Source organism: Gouania willdenowi, chromosome 1, assembly GCF_900634775.1.
Source record: "Gouania willdenowi chromosome 1, fGouWil2.1, whole genome shotgun sequence".
In the NCBI taxonomy this organism is placed as follows: domain Eukaryota; kingdom Metazoa; phylum Chordata; class Actinopteri; order Blenniiformes; family Gobiesocidae; genus Gouania; species Gouania willdenowi.
Window position 1 is genome coordinate 10,176,755 of NC_041044.1, and position 25,595 is coordinate 10,202,349.

General features: G+C 40.2%; 1 protein-coding gene across 3 annotated transcripts in view; it reads left to right on the forward strand.

Moving 5' to 3' along the window:
• LOC114464117 (GTP-binding protein 2-like) overlaps positions 1–25,595 on the forward strand; it is an 89,747-nt gene that overhangs the window by 48,405 nt on the left and 15,747 nt on the right. For 2 of the 3 annotated variants that reach the window (XM_028448209.1, XM_028448208.1), the window contains 2 exons: positions 12,255–12,313; positions 12,846–13,017. In XM_028448209.1, coding sequence (XP_028304010.1) covers positions 12,255–12,313; positions 12,846–13,017 — 231 coding nt within the window. Of the gene's footprint in view, positions 1–12,254; positions 12,314–12,845; positions 13,018–14,773; positions 15,220–25,595 lie in introns of those variants that run through there. The other variant, XM_028448210.1, reaches the window with a different exon arrangement.

Genomic DNA, 25,595 nt, shown 5'->3' on the forward strand with positions numbered 1-25,595 from the left:
GCTTGACACACTTGCTTCCGGTTTCCGGAGCTTTCACACACATGTACCAACCAAGAAGAGCTAACATGAGCTAATACAACATTAGCTTGTCCGTTTTCAGGAAACGGAAGATTCAGACGACTTACACTTTGTTTGCGTCAACGAGATACTAGAGTTTCAGAGCTCTTCGAGGTAGCAAATTCCTAGTTTGCAGTGTCGCTACGTATCTTTTCCCAATTCTGGCAACTTACTGTTTACCTTCAGACATCTCAGTCACTGACGGCGCAATGATAAAATTTCAACTTTTTCGGCGCGGCGGCCTTTCATAACATAAGCGCTTTAAAACACAAAGACACGGCGGCCTTATTCATTCAGTTTCCAAGCATTAGCGCGGCGGCTTTGCTTAAAATACTACACTGGTCGGAGCAAGGCGGCTTCCGACCCAATCTGGCAACACGGAGTGTTCAGTTTTTAGAACAGCTTTTGATTTCAATGATTATTTATTAACGCTGTGTTCATGGCTTCAGCTGTCCCATCTCCGGGCGTACCAATAAAATATAGGAGGATGAGCTATTATTAATGGGTTATATAAATAAGAATATTAATTAGGATTATTAATATTACTTCAAATTTTGCGGGGTGCCACTCCTTTTAACAGGAGAAATATGTCTAAGTTTTTAGACTAAACCCATCAATGTGAAACCAGGGAAAAGTGAATTCTAACAGCAAATCTACACCATAATCACAGCTTTAATGAATCAGGGGAATCAAAGATTATGTTTAACCTTTTATTCAAAATTCAACAATTAACACAGTCAAAATATCAATTGAAATGGGATAATTAAATCATGATAAAATGCATTTCTAGGCTAATAAAAGTGAGGATTATATGTAATAAAGTGAAATCACTATTCTAGGAGAATGCTAGTCTACTAAATATTGAATAAAAATGCAGGATAAATATTAGAATAATAAGATCATAAAATCAAAGAATAAAATCTTAAAGAGAGCTCATAAAACAAAGAGAGGAAGACAGACAGTTCTGTTGCGTTTCAACAGAGTATAGCCCCTTCAGCCAATCCAGGCGGTTCTGGCCTTCGCAGCTGGATTAGAGAATGGCTCGTGGCTTACCCCAATGGGTCGCAGGCCGGGATTCTTTTTCGGGTGTTATGCACGTCACTAGATGCTGATTTCGTCTGAACCAAGCAGCTGTTGGTTCCAAAAATCTAACTGAAAATAAAATGAAATAAATGAAAAGGTGGGGAAGGGAAACGCGTTGAGCATGAAACGACAGCGTCTCAAAACTGAAAGTTTGGGCGGTCTTTTAAAGGAATATCTTTGAGACTCGCCTCCCAAGAGGGAAGCTTTGTTGATTGGTTTAAAGTTCCCAGCATCTCAGCTGGATGCCTGTGGGTGTATCTGGGGTGTGTGTGTATGTAGGGCAATGACAAACAGGAGGGATGATTCCTAGATTTACACATAAACCATAATAATGAGTTCTGCATATTCAAATAATCTTTTCGACATCATATCTTGAAATATCATGTATTACGAAAGAGTTTGATACCTAAAGTGGATCACTTTAGGAACCGGTTAATGAATTTTACTTGTAATTACTCATAAACATAAATGTCAAAAATCATGTTATGCCTCTTCTTTACTATATGGTTGCAGTAGATACCTTAAAATAACTTTTGTGATGTTTTCTGGTATTTTAAGAACTTTTTAAATGATGAAACATTTAAAATAGCATTCTGTGGGTATAAAATTATCTGAAAAGACTGGAATAGGACAGACAATATTTGCAATTTCAATTTCTGCAGAAACCATTCCAATAATGTTTTCATTTGTTACTTTTCAAACATAATATAGTTTCTTTGTTCTCACTTTTTCATGGGACACATCTCAGAGAAGGCCTGGGCAGTGTCCTTGTGTGACAGCTCACCACAGGTGGTCAGAGGTCAGTGGAACAGTTCTGTGATCTTACAGCATCGCAAAGATATCTGTGAAGGGAGGGAGAAGACGGATGTTCTTCCCCCGTGTGGAGTCGTAAAGAGGGTTCGTACTGAACATTTCAAAGTGTTGGGTCAGTCTTTTCGGCTGCGTTATTGGGTTCAAAAGGCTGCATAGTGGGATTAGCTATGCACCTCAAAGTTGCTGGGGCAGTTATGTTGTAAACAGTTCATGATAAAGAAACAGGCTCCTTGGTTAATTCCTGTTAGACAGAGGGTCTTTAGGCTTGATGTGGTTTGGTTCCCTACACTTTGGAGGGTTTGCGTGGAATCGAGTCATTTTTAAAGTAGATGGAGAGGATGTATGCTTGACCGGTGGTTTGATGCCACATTATTGGATTTACTGCTTAGACCCGAGACTTCAAGGCTACTGAAACAATGCTAGCCTGAAACAAAAACAAATTATCACCAGTTGGCCTCCCCCCACACGCCAGCTCAAAGTTGTAAGGTTGTGTCTAAATCTCACCATGGATGTATGCACATCTGACGCTCCATCCCTCCTCCTCTCTCCCATCACCACCTGGACATTCTGTTTTCTGAACCAGACCTACCAAGCTCGCCACACAACATCTGAGCTCAGCAAAGTTTTATTTTGTCTACACCCTCACCGGTACCGTATTAAACTGTACTCTCTAGAGGTGGGAGAAAAAATCGATTCTTAGATGCATCGAGATTTGGAGGTGGACGATTCTGAATCTATTCTTTAATTTCCAGTAATCGAAAATCGAAATTTTAGAGGCCATTTAAAAGTCTGAACAAAAAAGGCAGCGTAACTGTGGCGTGCAGCGCGTTGACAGAGGGACACTTTAAAGAGAGCACCACAACAAGGAAGCATGGATGGCTAAACTGGCCAATGAGGGGCACTGCGTATTCATAGAGTGGCAGTCTACGGATACGTTTAACGTACCCGTAGCCACTGCCAATAAAAATTCCCAGACTTCCCAAGCTATATGCCTTAGCAATCCTGATCTCGGGCGGACACGTGAGATATCAGTGCTGGTCTGCGTGAGCAAGTTGTATAGCTTATGGTCAAATCCTACAATAATAGCCGAGAAAACTCGGCAGAAGTGGAAAACAAGGATCTGTCGACACTGGTTGGTGCCACGATTCAAGGGTCGGCTCAAAAAATGAAGAATAAAAAGAGGAAGAAGGCGATAATGGTGGAGGCGGGTAGGCAAGCCTGTATTGGAAATGAACCAGAGAGTGCAGGGGATAATCTAAGTAATAGTGAAGATGGTATGGAGTATAATCAGGGTGAGTCAAGCAGTGCAAGAAATAGCAATAGAACATTTGGATTAAGTAGTGACAAACAAGGAAGGGAGAGAGGAGAAATGGGAAATTAATTTAAGGTTATTTTGAGGTTTGCAGAGCAGGGAGGGATTGCGACAATGAATCCTGTCAGGTTAACTACAGTGCTGAGGAAAGATATAGGAGATATAATGTTGGCAAAAGTGTTAAGGGATGGAAACCTGTTGGTTGTGTGTAAAGATGATCAACAGAGGAAGCGTGCATATGGACTGAAAGTGATAGAACAGAAGTTAAAGCAAACATATGGGGGGCAAAGATTAAAGAGGCTCGGCGTTTGCAAGTGTCCCAAGATGGAGAGAGAAGGGATAGTGAATCTGTGCTTTTGGAATTCCAAGAAATAATGACGCCAAAGAAGGTGTATGTGGGTTGTTTGAGCTACAATGTCCGGGAATATGTGCCAGGGCCGATTAGGTGTTGTAAGTGTCAGAGATATGGCCATAGAGCAAAGGTATGTAAAGGGAAGCGCAGATGTGCTCGGTGTGGAGAGGACCATGAATATTCTGAATGCAGTAAGGAGCAACCTCATTGTTGCAACTGTGGCGGGGATCACAGTGTGGCTTATAGGGGCTGTGAGGTGTTTAAAAAGCAGAAAGAAATTCAGCAGGTAAGAGATCATCCGAAAGTCACTTATGCTGAAGCTGTCAAAGTGGTTAATGAAGGTGGTGGAAGAGCTAAAAAGGATAAAAGTGTGAACTTAAGCATAGAGTGCGTGGCGGAGGCTGCAAATCAGGAAAATGTGGTGAAGGTAAATGGACTGGTAAATGGACTTGATTTTATATAGCGCTTTATCGCCACACTGAAGCAGTCTCAAAGCGCTTTACATATCAGCGCATTCACCCATTCACTCTCACATTCACACACCAGTGGGACAGGACTGCCATGCAAGGCGCTAGTCGACCACTGGGAGCAACTTAGGGTTCAGTGTCTTGCCCAAGGACACTTCGACACATAGTCAGGTACTGGGATCGAACCCCCAACCTCTCGATCAGAAGACGACCCACTACCACCTGATCCACGGTCGCCCGTGGTGGATCTAAAGAAGTTCGTCACTTTCATAACATCTGCGATAAATTCAACTATGGATGTGAAATCAAAGTCAGAAAGAATTCAAATAATTGTTCAAGCTGCAGAGTGTAATCTGGGCCTGAGTGGACTTACTTGGGGTGAGGTAAGCAAAGACCTGTATTATCAAGCCAGGTCAGAGAGGCCATGTACATGATGACATCTTTATGCTGTAAATGATTTTATTATTACAATGGAATGCGAGGAGTTTGTTGGCTGACGGTCAGGAGCTAAAGAAATACATTGATGTTATGCCCAGTAAGCCAGAGTTGGTGTGTATTCAGGAAACATGGCTCCGGTTTCGATTGGGTATAGGAAAAGATCAAGAATATGTGTCTGTGGAAATCTGGACAAGAGAAGGTGTGGTTGTAGTGATTAATTATTACAATCCGTGTAAAAGGTTGGACCGGGATAAGTTTTTGCAAATGGAAGGAATGGATCATGGTAGGGTGGTGTTATGTGGAGATTTTAATGTTCACAGTACATTGTGGGGAGAAAGCAGGAATGACGTTAATGGAAATGTGCTGGAAGAGGTGTTGGAGGACAAGAGCATGGTCTGTTTAAATGATGATAAAGGGACCCGTATTGATGTACGGACAGGGAATGCCTCTGCTCTGGACCTAACTTTGGTTACAAGAAACATGGCTGGTCTGTGTGAATGGGAGGTGGTGGAAGAAACAACCATGGGCAGTGATCATTTCCCTTTAAAAACGAGAATTTTGTTTCAAGGAATAGTGTCACAGAGCAGTTTAGCTGGAAGATGGATTTTTGCTAAAGCTAAATAGGAGGTTTTTAGAAATATAAGTGAAAGGGAGATTGACCAAGTAGACCTGAAAAATGATATTGAAATTATTGATAATAAGATATGGAAAATATTAATTGAGGCGGCAGGGCAGACCGTACCTAAAAGTAGTGGGAAAATAAAAAGAAAATCAGTTTCGTGGTGGATGGAAGAGAGTAGTGCTGCCATTAAAGAAAGGGATTCAGCATTTAGACGTCTGAGAAGAGTTATGAACTATGACAACTTGGTAAAATATAAAAAGGCTCAGGCTGTTGTGCGAAGGGTTATTAGAAAGGCTAAAAGGCAAAGTTGGCAGGTTTTTTGTGAAAAAATTGGTAGAACTACACCTATAGGAGAAGTGTGGGGTGCCATAAAGAGTATGCGGGGTATCCGGAAAGAGCGACACTATCCAGTTTTAAAGATGCAAGGTGAGGTAGCAGTGTCTAATGGGGAAAAAGCAGAAATGATTGCAAAAGCGTTAGTCAAAATACACAGTTCTGATGATTTAACAGAGATGGGTAAAAGAGGAAGAGAGGAGACAAAAGCAAGGCACCCTGATGCTCTTAGGAGGAGGGAGGACAGTAGAGGTGTTATGGATGCCCCCTTTACTATGGAGGAAGTAAAGAGGGCAATATCTAGATCTGTAGACTCCTCACCAGGTAAGGAATATATTTGTTATAGCATGCTGAAGAATCTGGGTCCTATGGCGCTCAGGAAAATCTTGGGGTTTTATAATAAAGTATGGGAGATGGATTCTTTGCCAAAAAAATGGAAAGAGGCAGTTATTGTTCCTATTAGAAAACCAGGAAAGGATTCTTCTAATCCAAGTAATTATAGACCAATAGCTTTGACATCTCATATGGGAAAGATAATGGAAAGGATGATTACAGATCGGTTAGTGTATTATGTCGAAAGCAAAGGAATTCTGTCACAATATCAGAGTGGATTTAGAAAGGGGAGGGGAACAATGGACCCTGTAGTATGCTTGGAGACAGAAAAAAGAAAAGCACAAACTAATAAAGAGTCAGTCATGGCAATCTTTTTTGATGTAGAAAAGGCTTATGACATGGTTTGGAGGGAGGGGCTGATGATTAAGCTAAATGAATTGCGTATATTAGGTCGAACTTTTAATTGGATTAAATATTTCTTGTTTGACAGGCATATTCAGGTAAGAGTTGGGACGGCGATGTCGGAGCTGTATTCTGTAGAAAATGGTACTCCCCAAGGCAGTGTGATAAGCCCAATTCTTTTTTGTATTATGATAAATTATGTTTTTGAACAGGTTGAATTTAGTATTGGACGGTCGCTGTTTGCGGATGACGGAGCATTATGGAAAAGAGGGGAAAAATATTTGTCATATAACAAGGGAAATGCAAGATGCCATGAATATTGTTGAAAAGTGGTCATATTCATGGGGGACTAGGTTTTCTGTGGAGAAAACTAAAGAAACAAGGAAAAAGAGATTTGATGCAAATATTAAGATATATGGACAAGTTGTGGAACAAGTGAAGGAGTTTAAGTTTTTAGGAATGTGGTTGGACTCTGGATTAACATGGAATTGTCATATAAACCATATTGTGTCAAAATGTAAGACAATTCTAAATGTGATGAGGTGTCTTTCTGGTGAGGAGTGGGGGGCAAGTAGATCAGCATTAAAGAAGATATATATAGCTTTGATTAGATCAGTTTTAGATTATGGAAGTAGTGTATACGGTTCAGCCGCAGTGAGTGTGTTGAAAAAGCTTGAGGTAGTGCAATCAAGTGCATTGAGGATTTGTGGTGGGGCTTTTAGGACTTCTCCTATCTCAGCCCTTCAGGTTGAGATGGGTGAGATGCCTTTGTATTTGAGGAGAATACAATTAGTAATGAATTATTGGGTGAATCTTAAAGGACATTCTGAAGATCGTCACCCTGCAGTAAGAACACGATTACCTTGTTGGGAGAGTGAGAGGGCAAGCTGTGATTGTTTTGCATGGAAAGGGCAAAGAAATGCGGAGATCATGAAGATAGATCATGACGGTTACTCTTCCGTGGTTGTTTCGAGCAGTCTCAGTAGATTTTAGTTTTTTGAGTAAGGAGAAATCACAAGAGTTTAATATGAATGTGGCAGTGTTGGTAGAGGAATGGTTGAGAACAATATATAGCTCACTCACATCAGTGTTTACGGATGGTGCGAAGGATCCTAACTTAGGAAGTACAGCGTTTACGTTTGTGATTCCAGCTCTTCAAGTAGCAGTGAAAAGGAAAGCCGCAGACCATTTGGCAGTTTTTACAGTGGAGATGTTGGCAATTTCATCAGCGTTACAGTGGATAGAAGAATCACAAGTTAGAGAAATAATTATCTGTTCTAATGGCAATTCAAAATTTTAAGTCTTCTAGTAGACAGGATTTAGTGAGTGAAATTAATGAAAACTTGTACAGACTTTATAGGAGAGGTTTCAAGATTTTATTTTTATGGATTCCAGCACATAGAGGGATAAGCGGTAATGAAGCAGTGGATAAATTAGCAAAACAAGCGCTTACTTCAAATGAACCTTGTATGGATATACCTTTTAGTAGGACAGAGGCAAAGTCTTTTATTAAAAGGAATATCATGGCAGAATGGCAGGCGTGTTGGGACTCTTCAAACACGGGGAGACATTTATACGCTATACAGAGTACAGTGGGTTCTAGGAGGTACACCACTGGAAGTAACAAGGAAGAGAGGATCTTTACTCGATTGAGAATAGGACATACAAGGCTGAATAAAACTTTACATCTCATCAAAAAGCATGTAACAGGACTATGTGAGCATTGCAACGACCAAGAAAATGTGGAGCATGTTCTTCTAAGATGTAGTCGATATGCAAGACGAAGACAAATTATGCTTCAGGATTTACATCGTCAGGGGATGGAGATTAGTGTGAGTAATGTTTTGAATAAAGTTAAAATGAAAAGGGTAATCAAATTTTCTTTTTTTTCCTTCTTTATTAGGATAGTGTTATTAAGAATAAGGATAATTATTGGGAGTTAGGAAAAGGATAAATCTCTGGTTCATACTCCGATACAGTAGGTGGCGGAAAATGCACCTTTATCTGATGAGTGCCACCCGCCAATAAACCACATAAGAAGAAGAAGAAGGGAAGCATGGATGTGCGGGAGTTAAGACCAGCCCCGTGCAGTTTAAAATCTGATGTTTCTTTAATGTCCACGGTGGAAATGAACTGGACAAGAGCAACGCTGTATGTAAGCTCTGTTACACTAAAATTAAGTACTTTGGGAACACAACAAACATGAGTAGCCCTATAGCACGCTTTCACTCGGAGGAGGAGGCAATGTCGGCTGCAGCTATGGCTGAAAGTACCTCTACTAACCAGAGAACAATAGAACAAGTCACAACAAAGCTTCCACCCTGTTCGGAAAAGGTAAAGTAGATTAACAAGTCGATTGCAACATTTATTGCTAAAGATTTACGTCCTTACTCGGTCGTGGAAAACCAGGGCTTTCGTGCACTGCTGCATACTTGGAGCCTAGATATACCATCCCTTCTCGATACGGCCATCCTGAAGCTTTACAACCAGACCAAAACAGAAGTCATAGCATTGCTGCAGAAAGCGGGTAGGATAGCAGTGACATGTGATCTGTGGACATCTTATAACCGCACACTTTATCTCTAATGACTGGAAGCTAATGTCATACGTCATTTTTTTTTTTTTCTCAATTGAAGTTATTTTACAAGGAGGGCTGCTACTCCCTTTGTTTCAAAAACTTGTACATTTTCAGTTCACATACTTCTTCCATTAGTGTAATAAAGGATAATGAACTAACTACAAATAATATATATTTTTATACAGTGCGTGGACACAGTGAATACAACAGATATTTTGTGAATAAGACATGATTCATATACATTAATAATTGATTTAGAATCAAATCGAAGCCCCTAGAATCATCGAAAAGAATCGTGAGGTGCCTAAAGATTCCCACCCCTAGTACTCTCCATAGGGAATTCAGTCTATGACCTGCCTTTTCCCCCTCACCCCCTCTCTCTCCTCCTGTTCTTATCCCACTTCTCATCTAAACATGATGGTGCCGAAAATGGCAGCCGCTGTGTGTTGATGTATGTTCTTTCCGCTGCAACTACCAAGTTAAATTCCTTGTACTGTTCTAAACTGTACCTGGCGAATAAAATTCTTTCTGATTTTCAGAAGCGTCTTACTTGGACTGTGGAGAAAAAGAACTAGACTGTGTCTCAGTGGTCCAAAGTCCTCATTTCAGATTAAAGTAAATTTTGTGTATCATTTGGAAATCAAGGTCCCATAGTCTGGAGAAAGAGTGGAGAGGCTCGGAATCCTTGTTGCTTGAAGTCCAGTGTGAAGTTTCCACAAATATGATGATTTGGCCATGTGATCTTGTCGGTCCACTGTGTTTTCTGAAGTCCACAGTCAACGCAGCCATCTACCAGGAAATTTTAGAGCACTTCATGCTTCCATCTGCTTACAAGCTTTATGGAGATGCTGATTTTGTTTTCCAACAGGACTTGGCACCTGCCCACACTGCCAAAAGCTGGTTCAATGACCATGGTGTTACTGTGCTTGATTGCTTAGCAAACTTGCCTGACCTGAAGCCCATAGATAATGATTTTGTATCTCTGAATATTAACACTAGCATGACCAGAGTGGTGTCATTTGACACCTATACCTATAAAGTCCAAGCTGGTGTCAGATGGCGGGTGTGAACAACTCAGCTTGTGACCATTGTTATGTTACTGAGGCCCCCTCAGCTAGGGTGGGGGGGTGGCTGGGTTGGTTTCAGGACACAAAGACCTTTTGTATTCTCCTTTGTGTTTCCCATACAGCAGCTACATAGAGGTTGCAACTTATATTTCAACTTTTGCGACAGAAAGTAGTAAGTAGTAATCGTGAGACATCAACACAGTTTGTTTGCATTCTTGGTGAAATTTATTTATTAGAGATTTTGTGAACAATTCTGGCACTGCCACACCTCCTTTATGCATTTGCCACATGCAAACTTGTCACAATACATACAACGCTTGGTAGCACGGTTTTTCCTGCAGCAACACTTCACCTGGCACAATGCCCTTTTCCCCACATCCGGTGTGGGTGGTTGTTGCTGAAGGTTTTGCTCATTCACCTCCTTGGCTGCCATATGAGACTGGGCAAGCTCATTTGCAAGCTCCAGCAAGAAGTCCACCCTTCTCTCCTTGACCCCAGTGCATGCCTGATAAAGCACATGTGCGTTCAGCGCTGCAATGTCAATCATGTTGTAAAACACAGCGACTGGCCAACGCCGTGTTCCTGAACGCACAGTGTACTTTCGAACCATCTGGTCCATGACGTCCACACCGCATTTCATGCTGTTGTAGTTGGTGACTGTGTTCGGCTTTTTTTTCCGAGTAGCCTCAGTCTCCACCACGCTGTGCACGCTACTGAGGAGGCAGACAGTCTTCTTTCGTTTGGGCACATAAACAGTCAGTGTGGCACCAGAGGTTGAAAACACTTGTGTGCTGAATTCCTCACGGGCCAAATTTTTTTTAGCTGAATCTGGAAGCTCCCGGCGAATCTTATTGACTGTGCCAAGGAGGGTGGTCTTCCGGCTGTGCAGTCGACGTGCTAGTGACAATGAAGTGAAAAAAATTGTCGGTTGTAACAGTTCTTCCTTTGTCCATAAACGGTTCCGTAAGCTTCATCACCACATTTTCAGACAATCTCTCCCCAGGTGGACGACTGGGGTCTTTGCCAAGATATGGGATGATTTTGCACACATACTTGGATTTAAGGTCACATTCCACCCAGAACTTGATACCAAACTTGTCCGGCTTCGTACTTCCGCATTGGGTCAAAGGTTAAGAGGGATAATGTCAGCATAACTGATGGTGTAAACAGAGATTTAGATTGTTTTTCCCTGTTGAAGCATTGATTCTTTGTGCATCTTGTGCACTTTCTTCAAATTTGTAAAATAGTGAATGGTGGACCTCGTGAATTTACCTTTTTAAAGTGAGAACTCAAACAGTCCTTTTCACACTCGGAAATCTCGCTTCACCATAAATAGCAACAATACATTTGATTTATAAGCACTTTTCAAAAACAATAAAGGTAAATAGTGAATACTGTTAATACTGTTTTTCTTTTTCTAATTTTATTTATTGTGGTTTATTAATTGATCACAACACACATGGCTCATATTAATTTGGCCATTCTTATCCAATAATTCCATATAATGTTATTTGGATTAACAAACATCTACCTGGGAGAAACTGGTTTCTCAACACTGGCCATCATTTACACCAACCCCCAAAGTTTGTCACTGCCCAGCTGCACATTCCGATTGAAAGGCTTTATTTACATAAGAGAGGTGGCCCCACTGAGTTGCAAATGAGTGTCATTTGGCGGCCCCTGGGCAGGGCAGCAGGAGTAAGAAAACCTTGGGCATGCTAGTGTTAAAGACTTTTAATTTTAAAAATAAACATGATGATATTTACTTAGGATTGTGCTGTTGGCCAGTCAAAAAGTAATAACCAGGTAATGGCGCTGTGATCTGCCTACTGTGGATGAATGGTTAGATGTAATGTTAAACATTTATAATATGGAGAAATTGACAGCGTCGCTTAGACTGGATGTTGAAAAATGTAATGGTATCTGGAAAGGATGGCTCCTATATGTTCGACAACATAGACCTGACTTTGTGTAAGTCTTACTGAAAGATATGTATCTATCTATGTATGCTATCTGTCCGTGTGATGCAAGATTGAGGGTTCTCTTTTCTACGGAGGCTGGGAAGATAATTTTTAAGTTTTCTCAATTCCACAGTTCAGAGCTACAACCTTTTTTTCCCTGTTTTTCTTTTCAGTTTATTTCCTTTTTCTCTTTTGTAAGTACTGTTTTCAATACAAGTATGGACATTTTAAGGACATTTAAGGAGTTTGGGATTGTTAATTAGTACTACAGCTGTATGTCAGGTCATTTATTTTGTGTTTTAAGGTGGTAAATGAAAATTAAAAAATAGAAGTTGATGTGCACCATCTTTGCGAGTCGGTTTCCTCATTGATTGGCTCCCCTGATTTTGCCAATTTTGACAGAGGACAAACCACTAATACTTGTGTCTGATTACAGGTGGATGAGATTTACTCAGTGCCTGATGTAGGCACTGTGGTGGGAGGAACGTTGTACAGGTCAGTGCTTAGTTTAATTATTTGCAAGAACATCAAAAAATTTAAAGTTTGTTAAAATTGTGAGTGTTTAATAATTGTTATTAATTAATTGAGTATTATTGTAACAGTAATAGCAAAGTCTTTACTGAACAGCAAATTAAGTTAGATCTTTCAATCTGCTAAGGCTGTAGCTTGGCACTGGTTCATTTCAGGAGTCTTTGAACTTCAGTGCTTTGATAAACATTTGAAGCTGCCGGCTGTATTTTAAGTGTGTATGTTTAATTAGCATGTTTTGGTAAGTTATCTTTCTTGATATAAACAGTTATTCGTTTGTGCTGTCAGGGCTCCTGTCAGAATGCAATTTGTTGGAGCTTCATATACTGTATGTATGAATGTTTTAATTAGTTGCATAGGAGAACCAAAAAATATGCCTATTCAAGCTACTCCTGCACTGTGGATGTTTATGTATATATTCTTCTTGTTAGTTTCTACCTTCCTAATGACACACATATTATATTACATTTTAAAACCAGATGTTGTGTATGTTTTACAGCGGAGTGTGTAGGGAGGGCGAGCGGCTGGTAGTGGGGCCAACGGATGAGGGTCGTTTCCTGCGTCTGAAAGTGGGCAGTATTCAGAGAAACCGCTCCGCCTGCAGGGTGCTAAGGGCAGGGCAGGCTGCCACGCTCGCTTTGGGAAACTTTGATCGCTCATTTCTGCGCAAGGTCAGAAATCAATCCTAAAATGTGGCTGTTTGCAGTACTTGTTATGTTACACTGTTCCTTGTAAATATGTATGGATTTTTTTTCACCTTCTGCAGTCCAAAGAAAAGTTGTAGAATTATATATATAATTATAGTATATAGTTGTTTATTTCCCAAACTTTTTTCTGTTTCACCCCCGAAAAAGGGCATCTTGTCTTGAATTCATTGCAATAGATTGCAATTTTGGCTTGATTTTGTATAGTTACTTGTCATCCATTTCTTTGGATGTTCAAAGATCTGACGGTAGTTTTTTTTTAGTTAATTGTTTCCTCTTTTATCATTTATATATATTAGTGATGAAAATAAATTTTCCTATCATCCTCTTAGGTTTGTTTTTCTCAAGCTTCTACCAGAGGCCTTGGAATTTGAGGGTTCTGCATAGTATCTTAGCTGTTCCTAGTAAAGCTGGGTATTGCAGCCAGTTTCCTGAATCAATTTGATTTTGATTATTAGGGTTTCAAATCGATTAATCACAATTCGATTTGATTCAGTATTTATTTATTTTTCAAATTTTACTTGTATATCATACATATTGTCAAACAAAAAGCTATGAGTATGAATCCTCTACATTGTGTATTATTAGAAATATCAATATTTATGTAGAAAAATCACTACAATGCAGTCACAAATAGAAAAGTTTTTTATTTTCTGTTTGGTCCATAAACAATAAAAAAGAAAAACTTTTATCCAGTATTACACAAACAGTACTGGTTATAGCTAGTTGTTAAAGTGATAGTAAGTTATTGTTTTGTTATTCTGTTTTTAATGTAAAGTGTCCTGAAAGGTGATATAACTTAAATTAATTAATTATTATTATTATTATTGTGATTATTATTAATAAAAATTATTCCAGTTTTTTTAAACAAACATTGAAGATTTATTTTTATCTTATCTCTTTGTCTTCTGTAAATTGCTCCTATATTTATTTTTTTGCATACCGTTTGGACCTGAGCACTAAATTTCATTTTCATTGTCATTACTGTGTAATGACAATATAGGCTATTCTATTATAGACCAACACAGTATTACAGCATATTTTTTAAGGATGTTAGGCCCCAACTTCTTTTGTCTTTTTCTAACTGTAAAGTTTTGTACAGTATGCTGGGGTTTTTATCCTGCCAAATAAATCTTGATATATTTTTTCCCCATTCAATTAAATGTTTTTTTGCTATTATTATTCGGAGGAATTGGAAGAGATAAAATAGGTCCAGGTGTGGTCTGATAGATTGTCGGAGCTGCACCAGGATGAGTCTTTCCAGGGTCTTTGTGTTGTGGGAGGTCAACTGTATGAAGGAATAATGGCAGTTTATATCTCCTTGAAAAAAGCGCAATATAAATCAAAGCCATTATTATTATGGTTCATAAGTAATGTGACGAAGGATTCAATGTATGTGTGTCTTTAATAGTTTGATTGACAGTTCTTATGTAGCCAATCACAAGTTAGACTATAGCAAGTTTGGTTGTAATCGCTACGTCTGCAGAGCATTAGTTTCTCCGCTCTCCCCAAAACATGTAATTTGTAACGTCCGTCTAATATTGTCCTGAGTTTGGCGATTATGTGTAAATCAAGTCTGGTCATTATGTATACATTTGGGGAGGAATTCATCCACTCTTTGAGCCATTTTGAAGGCAAATATGCAGAAATCTATATTAAGGATTGAGATCGGCCTGTATGAGCCAAAACATTGTCTTATTTTTCCTCTACTGCATCTTTCTAGATGGAAGGTGTCTCTGTTTTTATCAGTGTCCAGTTCAACACCCTCAAGAGCATAGGTACGTGCTCTTTTTGAAATGCTTTGTACCCCGCCATGATAAGGCTGAACAATTAATCGCATTTGCGATCTTCTCACAATATCATAAAACGCGATTTTCTAATTGCAAAGGCTGCAGTTTTTTTTTTTTGCATCGATAAGCTACATCCTTCTCAGCCCTGTTACGGGTGTTTTTAGGGTTGTGTTAATCCTCAAGCCTCAGATAAGTATTGATACTGCCGTGCTGCCTGTCAGTCCTCCTTAAGAACCCGCATGCGGAGCTGATTGATGGGAGAGGCAACTGTAGACAGTGCTCGCCTCTTCGCCTCGCTTCATGAGTAGGCGTGTCTGTAGACGTTATCTACACATTTATTATTGTTTCCAGCCAAAAAACTGCACATTACAGTGAAACACGTGACTATTTAAGCGGCTATTGTGATTTTGAGTCAGAAAAGTATGTGCCACTGCAGAACCAGAGCAGCAGAAGCAGATGAGTTGTTTGTGTGCCGCGCAGGGTTCTCCACGGCTTAGCCTTTAGCCTAGCCGATAGTCCTCCGTGGTAGCCACGCTTCTGCCGTCTGTCACGCCGCCTCCATCTGCTCCACTGGCGGCGAGTGCTTGCAGGCAAACCCTCTGCTTTGTGGGCCGCTGGGTCATAGGTTTCCCCGCACATCGGCCGCTATCGTGTCTCGGCTGCCAGCAATATTAAGTTTGAGTAGTGACTTGCTATCATATATTATCTTACAGCTAAAATGTTGCAAGTTAATATGGCAAAACAGGGGTAAATCAACATAGTTAGCCTTGTTGTCATGAGCCAGTGCAGCAGCAGCCATCAGAGGTGCAGCTCACTAATTCTCCTTTTGCGCAATGTTTCATTGTTAAGTTATGTTTGATATGCTTGATTTGAATATTTGTATTGTTTAGATAGTTGGTTTAGTGTTTTGTTAATATAAAAAAGTTATTTATATGGTATTTTTTATTTATACAATTATAGTGTTTTATTTAGAAATATTTATTTTGTATTTTTCATTTATTTTGTGTGCCATATTGTTAAAAATGTAAAAAAAAATAAATAAATAAATAAACAGATTGATGTTCATTATTTGTTTTTTGTTATTTTGTGTTTTTCCATTGAAAAGTAAGGTATCGACAAGGGTATCGATATGTACCGGATCGAGTAGTAGTATAGTAGTATACCCATCCCCAATGTGGAAGAGGTAAAGCCACAGATTTGTTTGCTTTATTATTGCAATCTGTGCTTTAAAATTTACACTTCATATTTATTTAAAGTTTAGTCTTTATTTTAAAGTTTAAATAAATATGAGATTGTTTATCATGAAACAGATTGTTTTATTGCTTGTGTTCATTGAAAAATACATGACAAGAGGACCTTGAAAAAAATGATTGCATATTAAATTGCAATCGCAATATTGAGGAAAAAAATTGCAATTAGATTATTTTCCAAAATCGTTCAACCCAACTCCATGGTATAGCCATCACTTTCTGGTGATTTGTTTAACTTCAGTCCATTAATTGTCTCTGTTAATTCTCTTTCTGTAATTTCTGTGGCAAGAGTATTATTTTGAACTTGAGTTAAAACTGGTATATCTTGGGCATCCTAAAAGGAGTCAATCTTGTTCTCATCTGCTGGTCTGTTAGAGTACAGTTATTTATAGAATGATTCAAAGACCCTCTGGATTTTATCTTGTCTGTTGGGGATCTTCAATTTTAGAAATAGTATTGTCTGCCTATTGTTTTTTTAGTTTCCTTGCCAGTATTTTTGTGAATTTGGAGCCACTCTCATAATCCATCCATTTTCTTCTGCTTATCCATTGCCGGATCGCAGGGGGAGCATCCTTAGTAGGGAGGCCCAGACTTCCCTCTCCCTGGCCACTTCATCCAGCTCTACCGGGGGGATCCCAAGACATTCCCAGGCCAGCTGAGAGACATAGTCTCTCCATTGTGTCCTGGGTCTTCCCTCCTTCCGGAGGGACGTGCCATTGAGTGACATTGAGAGCTTCGCTTTTCGGCTCAGCTCCCTCTTTACCACAATGGATTGGTGCAGACTCTGCATCACTGCAGACACTGCTCCAATCTGCCTGTCGATCTCTCGCTCCATCCTTCCCTCACTCGTGAACAAGACCCCGAGATACTTGAACTCCTCCACTTGGGACAGGACCTCATCTCCAAACCGGAGAAGGCACTCCACCTTTTTCCAGTCGAGAACTATGGACTCACATTCGGCTGCGAACCGATTCAGTGAGAGTTGAAGGTCTCGGCATGATGGAGCCAACAGGACCACATCATTTGCAAAAAGCAGTGATGCAATTCTGAGGCCCCCAAACCGGACCCTGACTGTGCCTAGACCCTCCTCTCCAGTACCCCTGAATAGACCTTACCAGGGAGGCTGAGGAGTATGATCCCTCTATAATTGGAACTCACCCACCTGTCCCCCTACGATGCTGCAGAGTCGTGTCAACTTTGACAGCCCCACAACATTCTAGGCCTTGAGGAACTCCGACGGATCTTATCCAACCCCTGGGCCCTGCCACCAAGGAACTTTTTAACCATCTCGGCAACCTCAGCCCCAGAGATAGGAGAGTCCACTCCCGGGTCCCCAGGCTCTGCTTCATCATCGGAAGGCGTGTCAGTGGGATTGAGGAAGTATTCTTTCCACCGATTCACAACATCTCGAGTCGAGGTCAGCAGAGCACCATCCGCACCATACACTGTGTTGACGGTGCACTGCTTCCCCCTCCGGGGTCGCTGGATGGTGGTCCAGAACCTCTTTGAAGCCGTCTGGAAGTCGTTTCCCGTGACCTCACCATACTCCTCCCATGTCTGGGTTTTTGCCTCGGCAACCGCCGTGGTTGCACTTCACTTGGCCCATCGGTACCTGTCTGCTACCTCTGAAGTCCCACAGTCTAAAAAGGCCCAATAGGACACCTTCATCTTCTTCGGCCGCAAGTCCGATGACACGACTACAAAGTTTATCATCGAATTGTGGCCTAGAGTGTCCAGGTGCCAAGTGCACATACAGTATGGACACCCTTATGGTTGAACATGGTGTTTGTTATGGACAATCTGTGAGGAGCACTGAAGTCCAATAACAAAGCACCGCTCAAGTTTTGTCAGGGGGGCCGTTCCTCCCAATCACGCCCCTCCAGGTCTCAATGTCGTTGCCAACGTGAGCGTTGAACTCCGCCAGCAGAACGAGGCAAGGCAAGGCACATTTATTTGTATAGTGCATTTCATACACAAGGCAATGCAATGTGCTTTACATCAGGGGTTCTCAACTGGTCTCACCCTGAGACCCACATTTTGCCACGGTCTTGAAATCGCGACCCACTTTTTTTGGAATTCAACCAACCAAAACACACATATAATCTTTTTTAAAACATACATCTATATATTTTCCTGTGTAACATGCATTTCACAGCAAGTCTGTCAAAAGAAAAGTTTTTTCAAAATAAAAGACAAGTCCAATTTGAGAGGTACTTATTTTTGACCAGCTGTCTGCGACCCACCCAGTACAGGTCCGCGACCCACTTTTGGGTCCCGACCCACCAGTTGAGAATCACTGCTTTACATGATCAAAAAGTGCAACAGACAACAGCTTAAGATCAATAACAACATTAAAGTGGGCAACAAAACATTTAAAATCATCAGTAAAAACATTTAAAATCATCAACAAATAACAACAACATGACCAAAAATCTCCCAATTTTTTTGTCATATTCGCACATTCGCAAGAGTTGAAGTATTGAACCTCTGTGACTGTTTCGCATGACGAACGCCAATCATTGTCTTTGTTGACGATGACGTCAAAACCGGACAGCGGTCTGTTCACCCATTCAACTATAGGGTATAAGCTGTGTGTGACCACCTGGAGCTGTATGACACGGCCTTTATAACCGGGACCGGACGAGGAAGGATTTGGCGTGGAGGAGAATCAGCGATGAGGTGGTAGTAGCAGGTAAAAGTTCTCTCTGTAGTTTTCATCTTTGAAAGTCGGCACTGAGCTAGCTGAGTTAGCATTAGCCGCTAATCTCACCGAGTTTGATGTGCGCAGGTGGGCGGTGCTCCGCTTGAAACGCGTATATGAAGCGAATGGGGAAATTTTTTTATCCTGCGAAAATGCGGAACGTTCCGGCTAGCAGACACGTCCGGTGCCACAGAAGACGTATTCGGTGTGAATGCTGCATTAGTAATCACCCATAAGGGTGTAGGTTGAAGCAAAAGCTTATACACATCTACCCCATCACAAAAACAAAACAAGGCTCTCTAGATAATATCCCCCAAAAAATTAGGACACAATATTACAATTTTTACAATACACATTCTAAACTTTATTATATATAAAATTATTTATATAGGATATGATATTATAATCTATATTCTGAACATAGTTTTATATATACAGTGTATACATGCACATCAAACATATACAGGTGCTGATCATATCTAACTAAAAAGCAAGGGACGTGTGTGTGCGCGCGCGCGTGCGTGCGTGTGGAGCAAATATCTCCCAGACGCGGTGCGAGTTCGACCTGAAACTTGGTCAATGGGTTCCAAATACCCCAAGTGTGTGTATCTGTTATTTTGGAGTAATTTGGTCATTTCAAAAATGTTTATTTTAATTTTATTTCACTTCTTTTGACCTCAGAATGTGAGGGGGCGCTAGCGCACCATCTATATCTATTTCACTGCACAGCTCCTCACCCGAGCAAGAGTCACGTGTGCAGCCAGAGCCAATCGCTGCGCACACAGCCAAGCAGACACGGACTGTAAACACATGAGTGAGAGAGAAGAAGATAGTTTTATACCGGAGAGGGGAGAGGGGCGTCTGAGTAGCTGTGCTTGCACTGATAAACTAGCAAAGCTCTTAAGTCTCACCTATTGGGCCTGATGTTAGTCACTGATGTTCCTGTGTGTGAGCGACTGCCGACTCCACTTCCTCCTGTGCCATGCTATTGTTAGCTTCTCAAACACGGGAGCTCTCTGAATAGATCATTTGAAACCGTCAGCCACTGGTGAGTCTTTTGCAGACACGTTTCCCATTATTTAAATCAATAACACGCTGTTTCACTAGAGTCGGTATTGACCTCAACCCGTTCAATACTCCATCTGGAAAACTGCGGATTCTCTGTGGTGCCGTGCATGGAAGCTAAGCTCTGACCACTTGGTTCGAAGGAAAAAAAATATTTTTGTTTTTTAAAAAAAGACAGCCGAATAGTTGATAATACTTTAATTTACTTACTCACTCATGTAGTTTGGAGCTTTACGTTTTGTTTTGCGCAGTTTTGTTACCTTTCTGATTGGCGCTACAATGTCTATGGAGTTTGGTTATCAATGTCTCAAACATTTCACGGAACACACACACACGGTATTTATTTATTTATTTAAATATACTAAATGAGTAAAATAAAACACAAAAAATGCACAAAAAGACAACTGAAAGAATAAAAAATACACAAAATGACAACAGAAAGATACACAAATACACATATTGACTCCAAAAAATATACATTACAGAAAAATACACCAAACAAAAAAATATAAAAGTGAGTAAAAAAAAAACAATTAACACATTTATCATGTTCATGTCCCATAGAATTAAACCGGGGAAATCGCACATGCTGTTTTATTTTGCAACCGCAAATAAACCCCTTTATGACACTACAGAGCACAGACTATGTACACCTCTTTGTACATCCAACCTTCAAACACATACTCATTTGGCCATAATAACTACTTAAGCTCCCACATGAATGCATACCTCCGACGGGCACTGTATCTATTTCACTGCACAGTACACAATACACCAAACAACAACAAAAATATGAAAATGACTCAAAATACACTAAACTAAATACTTATACAAAAAATACACTAAAATGACAACAGAAATTCACAAAACTACACCAAAAAACAAACTAAAATACACAAAATTACTCCAGAATCACACTACAATGGCAACAAAAAACAATAATTATACAAAAAATTCACAAAATAACAACAGAAAGATAAAATAAATACACGTAATGATTAAAAAAAATATACATTATAGAAAAATACAACAAAAATATGAAAATGGCTCAAAATACACAAAACTAAATATTTATACTAAAAATACATAAAACTAAATATTTACACAAAAAATACACAAAATGACTCCTGAATCACACTACAATGGCAACAAAACAATAATTATACAAAAAAATGCACAAAAACACAACAGAAAGATACACAAATACACATGACTCCAAAAAACATACATTACAGTGAAATACACCATGCAAAAAAATATAAAAGTGATGATGAAGTCATGCACATGTCCCATAGAATCAAACCATGAAAATTGGACCCGCAAATATACCCCTTATGCTCCAACATGAATGCATACTTCCGACGGGCACTGTACTAGTCTATCTAAAAAGCAAGGAACGTCTGTGTGTGTGCTTGCGTGTGTGTGTGTGTGTGTGTGGAGCAAATATCTCCCCGAAGCGGTGCGAGTTCGACCTGAAACTTGGTCAATGGGTTTCAAATACCCCAACACAGATACACACACGTATCTGTTATTTTGGAGTAATTTGGTCTTTCAAAATGCTTATTTTTATTTCACTTCTGGACGGCCCCGAAATGAAACCTATTCATCTTTTGATCTCAGGGTGTGAGGGGGCGCTAACGCACCATCTATATCTATTTCACTGCACAGCTCACTTCCGGTGCATGCAAGAGCTCCTGTGGACTTCTCTTTTGAGAAAAATACTTTTTTTACTCTTCCTTATTTGGTGATGGTATTTAAAACGTTTATTTTCATGTTAGTTTGACCGTACGCTATTTAAACCGGACAGACCTCACCCGGAAGTTATTGATGGCAATGGCTGTTGTGCTGAAAGCTGCACATTTCTTTGCGGTGTGTGTGTGTGGGAGAGAACCAACAGAGGAGATTAGAGTCCCTGGTAGAAAGTCTCACACACACACACACTCACACGTAGATCAGGTGCGCTTCACTATCGATCACCGTCTACGTGACATGCGTGCAGGTATGTAAGTGTGTGAGTGTATAACGGACCACCATTTAGTCCGGTTACAGTCTGTGTGACGACACCCAGTCATTGCGTGGTAGTGACTGTAGTGTTGCGCTCTGAGTCAGATCTAAGTGTTTACATGTTACGTAGACGGTGCTACATAGTGAAGGTCACCTGATTACTGCAGCTTCACTCACGACACACCTGCCACTGCACCTAACGACTGAAAATAGATAAGGTTAGTGAAAGTTAGGCAGGCAGGTACACGTGGATGGACTGGTGGCATGAAGTTAGAATGGATTCACCCCACACACACACACACACACACACACACACACACACACACACACACACACGACAAACACGACAAAAAAATATGAAAATGACTCAAAATACACAAAACGAAAGATTTACACAAAAAATACACAAAAGACAACAGAAATGCAAAAAACATGTACAAACAATAGGGATAACCGCACCCTGGAGAGGATTGTGAAACAAAACCCATTCAAAAATGTGGGGGAGATTCACAAAGAGTCGACTGCAGCTGGAGTCAGTGGAATCACCACACACAAACGTAGGGATGTAACGATTCACTCAACTCCCGATACGATTTGATTCACTCAACTGGGTTCACGATACGATTCTTTCACGGTTTATTTTGCAAATTGGGACTAGACAAATGATGACTGAAAAATAATCCTTTATTTTTTTCGGGAAAAAAACTAGAAAATACTCTACTATTTTTATTTTATTTTTCATTGTCAAAAGAATTCCTTGATAAACTATTCAAAACAATGCAATTTAACTAAAAATAAATCCTGAATGAAATAATTAAAGGAATAATACAAATGAAGAAGAAGCCTATTCATTTAAATTATGGCTCTACAGTAAACAATGCAAAACTGCATAATAGTTCCTTTTCTTTTTAAAAAAATGTATTTTGTGCCTTAACAATTGTCATTGTACTGTATTTACATCAGATATTTGTTTGGACCAGCAGAGGGCGCTGATAACCCAGTGGTCGGTTGGCATGCAGCTATTCTAGCAGTGAAGAAGAGATGCTACGTGCTAGCAGACAAAGCTAATAAAAAAACGTGACTTTTACAGATATTCACGTAATATTATAGATATTCCTTCAGTGCTAAAGGGGTAAGGAATCATTTATGAACATGTTTAAGAGTAGTAGGTGATTCCGCCCGTTGCCTACGCTTCTGGACAAGAGAAGGATAAATACATACAGAGGTAGCGTCCTCTGCTGTTTAAAAAACTACTACGATTCAGCTTTCAGAATATCGATATTAACCTATGAATCAATTTTTAACTGCCTTACGATTAATCGCTACATTCCTACACAGACGTATGCAAGACTGTTTCAGCTGTCGCATTCCTTGTGTCAAGCCACTCTTGAACAAGAGACAGCGTCAGAAGCGTCAGTGATGGTTTGGGGTGCCATGTCATGTGCTGGTGTTGTTCCACTGTGTTTCTTTAGGTCCAAGGTCAAAGCAGTCATCTACCAGTAAGTTTTAGAGCACTTCATGCTTCCTGCTGCTGACCAACTCTATGGAGATGCAGATTTCATTTTCCAACAGGACTTGGCACCTGCACACAGTGCCAAAGCTACCAGTACCTGCTTTAAGGACCATGTTATCCCTGTTCTTGATTGGCCAGCAAACTCGCCTGACCTTAACCCCATAGAAAATATATGGGGTATTGTGAAGAGGAAGATGCGAGATGCCAGACCCAACAATGCAGAAGAGCTGAAGGCCACTATCAGAGCAACCTGGGCTCTCATAACACCAGAGAAGTGCCACAGGCTGATCGATGCATTGTTGCAGTAATTCTGGCAAAAGGAGCCCCGACTAAGTACTGAGTGCTCTACATGCTCATACTTTTCATGTTCATACTTTTCAGTTGGCCAACATTTCTAGAATTTTTTTTTTTGCATTGGTCTTAAGTACTATTCTAACTTTCTGAGATACTGAATTTGGGATTTTCATTAGTTGTCATTTATAATAATCAAAATTAAAAGAAATAAAATTTTGAAATATATCAGTCTATGTGTAATGAATGAATATAGCAACCAAGTTTCACTTTTTAAATGGAATTACTGAAATAAATCAACTTTTTCATGATATTCTAATTGTATGATGTCACGGCAAATTTGTGGTTGACCTCATTTGGAGACATTATTTATTGCTCTTGTTGAATGATGGAGTCCAGTCGAAGCATGATGATTTTATAAAAAAAAGGATTTATTATAAAACTAAATGAAAAGGAGTACAAAAAAAGAGAGTCCCATCCTGTGGGAAGGAAAGGCGGCCAGGTACTAAGCAGGATGGTTCAAAAGGTCTTGTGTCCGGCTCAGGATATACAGGACTGGCCAACAGTTTCACAGTTTAAGCTTTATACAGATATGAGAAAAAGTCCCAACCCTGAAGGGAGGAGAAGGAGGGGGTCAGATGCCCAAGGGATGGAAGATGATAAAAACGTGTATGTTATGAGGAAGGCCTGCGCCACTGGTATCTGTCCTTGATACTGTGTGTGCACGTGTATATCTGCATGTGAGTTTGAGTTTGGCCTTGAAGGTTCAGGCCGGGGTTCTTATCTGTGTGTTAACATGACTCAGCTGTTCAAAAGTGCAAAGAGTAATGCAGTCATCATGTATTAAAACATGACAAATTGTACACATGAACACACCATTGATGATATGATGATGAATATAATAATTTCCATAACATTCCCCACTCTTGGTCGCCATCACCGACCAAAGCAAGAAACAAAATTATTATATTCCACCTTTGCTGTCTGTCAGGGTTAACCATTAGCATCGTTATTGTCATACATTGGATATATTCTTCTTTTTGAGACACAGACATATCAAGAAAAATGTGGAAATAAGCCTTAAAAACTTCATCATTATTATCAATGGCATGAATCATCAAAAATCAACCTCTATTACATCTAGATAAGCAAAAATCATCATTTACATCAAGGACATCACTTGTGTTCATTGACTGAGTTCAGTGGTAACTGGGGTCACCAATAGCTAGAAGAATAGTGGAACCATGGTTAGAATCACCGCACTTCATTGGAGGCATCGTGAATGAAGAACCTTGAGTGTTTTCCGCAATCACAGCAGAAGGGTTTGTGACTGTATCATCTTGCAGCTATGTGTGAGGTTGTCCACCCTCCACCTAGCTATATGCCTTCCATGGGTGTGGCTTATAAACAAAGCAAAGGAAGAACAAAAATCCCACGTCAGTGGGGTCCTAAGGGCTTGATCTAAGCAATCAGCTCCTGTGATCCCACAAGGCAAAGGAACGTACAAATAATCTTTAAAACCTGGTAAACCATTTAGAAGGCCCGAGGCCAAAAATCATAATTCCATTAACAAGCAGCAGTGAAATCTGAGCACCCCACTACATAATTGGCAAAAACAGGGAGAAGATTTAGTGCATCAAAAACTCAGGACGAAAGGAAGGTGAAACAGAGGAACATGTGTAGTCAAAACAGCCATTCATCGATCAATCACTCAATGACATGTCCGCGGCACATTCGCACTCACAACGCGGTTCTCTCAGGCATGCGTAACGTGTCATCATTCAGTCATTTATGCACTGCACACGTTCATGCCTCAATTTTCACATCCATGCATTCACAAGGTTTCGCTGCGCAGTGTCTAAGTAGAATACAGGCCTCATCTAAACACACCAGCGGCGATAGCCAGTCCACCTCCTTTCTCGGGGTCAATG